This window comes from Nannospalax galili, unplaced genomic scaffold (assembly GCF_000622305.1).
Source record: "Nannospalax galili isolate Female #2095 unplaced genomic scaffold, S.galili_v1.0 scaffold719, whole genome shotgun sequence".
NCBI lineage: Eukaryota > Metazoa > Chordata > Mammalia > Rodentia > Spalacidae > Nannospalax > Nannospalax galili.
Genome location: NW_008341883.1, coordinates 172,944 through 179,390, shown reverse-complemented (window position 1 = coordinate 179,390; position 6,447 = coordinate 172,944). Strand labels below are relative to the sequence as shown.

The window sequence follows — 6,447 nt, the reverse complement described above, 5'->3', positions numbered from 1 at the left end:
AACTGCCAAGCCAACTTTCCCGGCCCCCCCCCTTTTTTTTTGTCTTTTAGAGACAGGGTCTCCCTGTAGTTCCAGCTGACCTGAACTTACTATGTAGACCAGGCTAGCCTTGAACTCACAGCGATCCGCCTGCCTCTGCCTCTTGAGTGCTGGGACTAAAGGCATGTGCCACCATGCCTGGCAACTACAGCTATTCTATTGTGAGGTACTTCTTAATCTCTACTCCAATTACCTAGAATATTTCACAGCCACAGAGAAAATTTTCTGAGATTAACAATGATTGACAGATTTTTCTGTGCAAACTGAACTGTTTGTCTCTGAGTAATGATAGCTGGGTGAAGTTAAGAGTATGATTATGGGGCTGGAGAGATGGCTCAGTGATTAAGAGCACTGAGTGGTCTTACAGAGGACCCAGGTTCAATTCCCAGCACCACATGGTGGCTAACAGCCATCTGTAATTCCAGGTCCAGGGGATCTGACACCCTCTTCTGACCTCAGACATTGCATGACACAGGTGCACTTACATACATGCAGTATGTGATACTAAATAATAAATATTTTTGTATAACTGTATTAATTCAACTGTGAACCTAAAAATTTACAGCCACTTTTGAAAGAGATATATCCTTGCTCTGGAAATTGTTACTGAATATGTTAAAGCTGTAAGGGGAAAAAAAAAGAGTATGATTATAACTTTAACAGATAAAATTTTTAATTCTACCCTGGCCCTAGTAATGCAAAAACTTTGGCACATTATGGTTGCCTGTACTTCGGACAGTCTGAGAGTTTAGATATTTAAGTTGAAATACCCAGGTAAGAATGCCTAAACCTGATCCCATGAGTTTTCCCAAGATTCAGTTTGTATAACAACTTTAAAAAGTACCTTATAGGAGCCAGGCATGGTGGCACATGCTTTCAGTCCCAGCACTGAAGAGGCAGAGGCAGGTAGCTCTCTGTGAGATCAACAGCCAGTCTGGTCTACACAGTGAGTTCCAGGCCAGCTAGGGCTACGGGGAGACCCCGTCTTAAAAACAACAGCAACGAAAGTACCCAGATAGAAAGACCTCAACCACAGCTTGTAAATTCTCCAAGCCCCTTGCTTCAGCTTGCTTGACAAGGAATCAGTTTAGAACCGTAACTTTGCAGCCAACCCTGATTGCTAGGACATTTACCTTCCTCACTTTAAATATTTGTTCATCTGACTCAACCTAACTCTTCTTAAAGTTCTCTACTACATAGTAAATCCATTCTCAAAACCTTATAAATCACTTTCTGACATTACAATCTTACCACCCACAACAAATCCTCACAGAAATTTAGTGATTGTTTTGATTCTGATAATTACAATGTTTGTAGACTCCAGAATTGCAACAATTATCCCTCTCACTTTGGCTGTGTCTTGTTAGCTCCACTCTTTCATGGCAAATTATAGGCAGGCTCTAATTTTTCCATATCGTTCTCACTCAGGTGGCCTACAAATGTATTTGGTAATTATCAAAGAAAAAGCAAATCACTTTAACAGCTGCTGCTGGATCTGTATTTTTAAAGCAAACTCCAGAAGAATAAAAGGGAAAATGTATTGATTTACTCAGAGGAAAATTATGTTCATTCGCCCATTTATTCATGTATTTGACATTTGTTGAGAATTTACTGATGCAAAATGTATTATGGTGGGCCCTAGAAAGAAACTTCTGTAAAAATATGCAGTATGTCTTACTCCTTCCACATCCACCCTGGTATATTTCTATAAATACGGAACTTTCTCAAGCACTAATTCTTCATATATGAAGAAACATTTAAGAATAATTGTTCAAGGGCCAAAATACCCTACCTCGCAGAGAATTAAAAACTTAATTGTGCTGTGTATGAACATATATACTTTTTTTTCCTCTCCAGTTAAAAATTATTTACACATCTGTGCCTAAGGTTAAGAATAATGAGATTCAACCACAAAGATGAGTAAATAATATATAATTGTAGTGTTGGAATTTATCAATTTAGAGTGGTTGCCTCTATATTCGCCTTTCTTTTGATCTCCTTGTAGACATATTGTTATTGACTGCAAATGTCTCAGTATTTTTGCTCATTGGAATGTGGTTTGACAGATTAATTATATGTTATCAGGTAGTTGAAGATCAGCTAAAGATATGTGGCCACAAGAGGGATGCTGATGTCTTTGAGCTGTTCCTTTCTAAAAAGTAAGTATACTTTATGAAAAACAAAACAAAACAAACCCAGAAGAGTATCATAATCTTTTCTAGACACAAATTCTCTTTTCCATTACCCCTACTTCAAGGCCTGGCTATGCAACCACAGTCTAATTACTTTACCACTTGTTAGGGTCCACCACTTCTACTGGAGAGGCAAGACATTCAAATGGATAAAAACAAAGATTATTGAATCAGGCTGAGTCTCAATCCCCTCTGCAGCTCTTGCAGCTGGATGATCTTGGGATTTTGTACAACTTCCTGCTAGAACTATCACATTTAGCAAATAAAAATATAGAACACCAGTTAAATCTTAATTTTAGAGAAACAATATGGATAATTTTTAGTATCATTCTATCCCAGACAATATTTGTTATTTCTCTGAAATATAAATATAACTAGATAAGTTTTTACTTTATCTACTAAGCCTATTGCCTTGTATAATAGTATAACTTATTCAGAGGATTGTTGTAACAGGTAAGTTAGAAATTAAAAGGAGATCTGGTGCACGGCAAGCACTTAATTATCATTAGTACAGTTAACATTGTTATTGTTATTAGGAACAATGGCCCATTATTACCATATTAAAATAACCTATTGTACTATAACCCCTTAAAATCCTTATGATAATTTTGTTAGAACATAGAAGAATCTCTCCCTTATGTCACAAAGGTATTATACAGAACACAGAAATTCCAGTGCCTGAGATTGAACCCAAGAATAAAGGGAAAAGGAAGTGATGGGTCCCTATAGTGATGCCACTATAGTTCCAATGGCTCTAAGTGACATTTCATGTAGTCATTGTTTTCATTTTAATATCAATGACCTTATTTCGTTCAAATATTGCCCCCAAATTCATGAAATTTAATCCCTTATGCAGCAGTGTTGAGAAGCAAGACCATTTAAAGTTGATTGGATCAGGGCTGGAGAGATGACTCAGTGGTTAAGAGCATTTGCTGCTCTTGCAGAGGACCAGAGTTGGGTACTTAGCACCCACATGGTGGCCAGTTCCAGGGATCTGACCTTCCCTTCTGACCTTTGCAGGCACCAGGCAAACATGTGGTGCACAAACATACATGTAGAAAAGTGCTCATACACATGAAAATAAAAATAATCTCTTCTTTTTTAGAAAAAAGAGTTAAGCTGGGCATTGTCGTGCATACCTTTAATCCTAGCACTTGAGAGGCAGAAGCAGGTGGATCTCTATGAGATTAAGGCCAACCTGCTCCACATAGTGAATTTCAAGCTAGCTTCAGGCTACAGGGAGACCATGTCAAAACAAAAATAAATATATACATACATAAATAAGAGCTCATTGGGGTAGAGGAACTCTGCCTGCATCTATGAATTAAGGTCACTGTCCCCAGAGCCGGTTAATTATCTTAGGAGTGAGTTCCTAGGAAAAATGAGTTTTATGTTTTCTCCCTCACTCCCTTTCCCTCTCTATCTACACAAGCGCGCACACACACACACACACACACACACACACACACACACACACACATACAAACTCTTCACTGCTTTAGTTCAGCAAGAAGGCCAGATGTAAGCACCTGACCTTTGACTTCCCAGTCTTCAGAATTATAAGAAATATATCTCTGATCTTCCTTTTGTTGTTGTTGTTGTTGTTGTTGTTGTTGTTGTTGTTGTTGTTTGAGGGACAGGAGTACAGGAAGAGAGAGCAAGAGAAAAATTACCTGCTTTCAGAAAAAAAGGAGCTTTAAGTCCTGCTCTACAGTAGGCCTCTGAATAAGGCATAACAACATGCCCAAGCATGTTACACAATGTCCCATGGGTAAAGACTCCACTGCTCTGCATCTCCTTCCTTTTTCAGACTAAACATGCTATTTCCATCACCCTGTGACCTGGTCTGTGGACTTCTTGGTGCCCTTCTGTGCTAGTTATTTTCCTTTAGAGTCTTCTGGTCTGTCCATCTTCACCTCTAGGGCTAAGACAGGAAAGGAATTCCTACAGTCACAGTTGGTTAGAAACATGACTCCCACCATGAAGTCAGTCACATTGTTTTCAGTTACTGAGCACAGCACCAGGCACAGAGATGTGCAGGAGGCTGTAGGTAACATGAAGGTCAGGTTCTATGCCTGGCACATGGGGTAAAAACCCATGTTTGAAAACCCTCTAGAAGATCATAACAATGAAGATACTGTCTCAGACTTGGTCAGCCAGCTCTTCCTCAAGCGTTGTCCTTTAGCCTTAGTCCTTCAAGCATCAAAGTAAATAGTTCCCACACATTTAGAGACCAGAAACGGTGAAAACCATGCCTCTGTCACTAGGATCATTCTCTGCCCAGTGAAAGGCTTATTCTGTGACAGAGCCTAAGGAGGGACACAAATTCATCTTGTTCCTCATGCTCACCCTAAGGCTCGTCAAATCTGCTCTTTATAAATGACGCATTCCCACATAGTGGGTCATAGCGGAACAACATGAACAAGGACTGTATTCATACTCTTCTGTTAATTTTTAAAATTGCATTTATTTTTATTTATTTTATGTGTGTGTGTTTAATGTGTGCAACAGCATATGTACGGAGGTCAGATGACTACTTGCAGGAGTCGGCTCTCTCCCCAGGGCCCCAGGGATCAAGCTCAGATCATCAGGCTTGAAAGCAAGTTCTTTGACCTGCTCAGTCATCTCTCTAGCCCTGAAGTTCTACTCCTAATTTCCCCACTGCTGGCCTGTGAATTCTATGTATTATTTCAACATATGCTTGATGTATATTTACTTATTTATAATGTTTGAAACCTAGCCTCATTGTAAAGAAAATGGCCTAGTTTAACAACAAATTTAATCACTTTGTATCTATAGTGATTTCAGTAGTTCGCCACTATTAAGCATACTTCCTTGGTTGTAATTAAATATTTATTTTTCATTTATTAATTCAGAAACAATGTTATCTTGTTAGTGGCCTTGGATCTCTTGTTAATAAGGGAATAAAGATTTCCAATTTGAAATTTTAAAGCAGGTCTGAGTAGGGGACCTAAATCAATGGTAAAGCTCTTTGCCCAGCATGACTCTGGGTTCAATATCCAGCACTAAAATTGTAAATAAATAAATATTATATAACATAGCAGACATAGCAGAGAATTTGGAAACATTCAAGGTCATGTTTTGAGTCTTTCTATAGTTCAGTTAGATTTACAAGAATAATAAAAATTTTATATGGTCAAAAGATTGCATCTCTAAGCCCTTGAAAATTCTGACAGTGGTATAGTATTGATCACAAGGATGAGTAGATAAAAAGAATAGCTTTGAAACACTAGAAAAATGAACCCTCTGACTGTGGGTGATTAGTAGTCTTCTTATATGAAGGACAGAGACAGTGGGGACAAAAAATATTTCACAGCCTAGATGCTAATAAACTAGGTGAACTGGGTGCTTTGCTGAAGCTCTGTTGCCCTTGGAAAATGACAGTGTTTTATCAATGTCTCCTTTAGTAACGGCAAAACAAATACCATGTGACAAGCATTGACATATTATTGTCAGCACAAGTCACAGGGCATCATTAGTAGGAGATTTACCTCTCCCTATCTTGATAAGCCTCACCTTAAAATATAACAGTGTATTACTGAGTTAAGATGAGCTTATGTGCAAAATAAACCTTCTCAACTTGAAAGAACCTTTAAAAAGAAATTACCCTTAAAGTGTGAATCACTTTATTATATTATATAATGCCCTACTATTTGAAAATTAGTAAAGATAGCTTAAATCAGTTGATAAACTATTAATGTATTAAATTTTATAGGACATTATAGAGGTGGGGCTCAAGATCCTTTGGTACTTGTAAGTAGTGGCTGTTTTTGTTATGTCATGGAAAGAGCTGAAGTTAATATACTATTATTACTGCTTAGTGTAATAGTTAGAATGCTTGTGGGTCAAGGATTCCTTCCCCAAAATAGGCAAGAGACTACAATGAAAGAGAATGTATTAAATGTGTGAATTTCCTATTGAAAGTTGCTTTGGATGTGCCTGGTATTTGTGTTGTATCAGGGAAATACCCAAAGATTAAGGTACATGTAGTTTGCTTGTCAAAGGATCATCACTTTGAATCAGTTGAGTATTTTTGCTTGTGTGATAATAATTAGGAAAAAAGCTGGGTGTGGTGGCACATGCCTTTAGTCCCAGCACTCTGGAGGCAGAGGCAGGAAGATCTCCATGAGATCAAGGCAAGCCTGATCTACAAGTGAGGTCCAGGCCAGCTGGAGCTATGACTCTGTCTCAAAAA

General features: G+C 38.2%; 1 protein-coding gene across 1 annotated transcript in view; it reads left to right on the top strand.

The window, feature by feature from the left end:
• Positions 1-6,447, top strand: part of Lrrc72 (leucine rich repeat containing 72) — a 53,588-nt gene that overhangs the window by 6,006 nt on the left and 41,135 nt on the right. Inside the window, 1 exon segment of the mRNA XM_008837608.2 lies at positions 2,125-2,198. Coding sequence (XP_008835830.1) covers positions 2,125-2,198 — 74 coding nt within the window.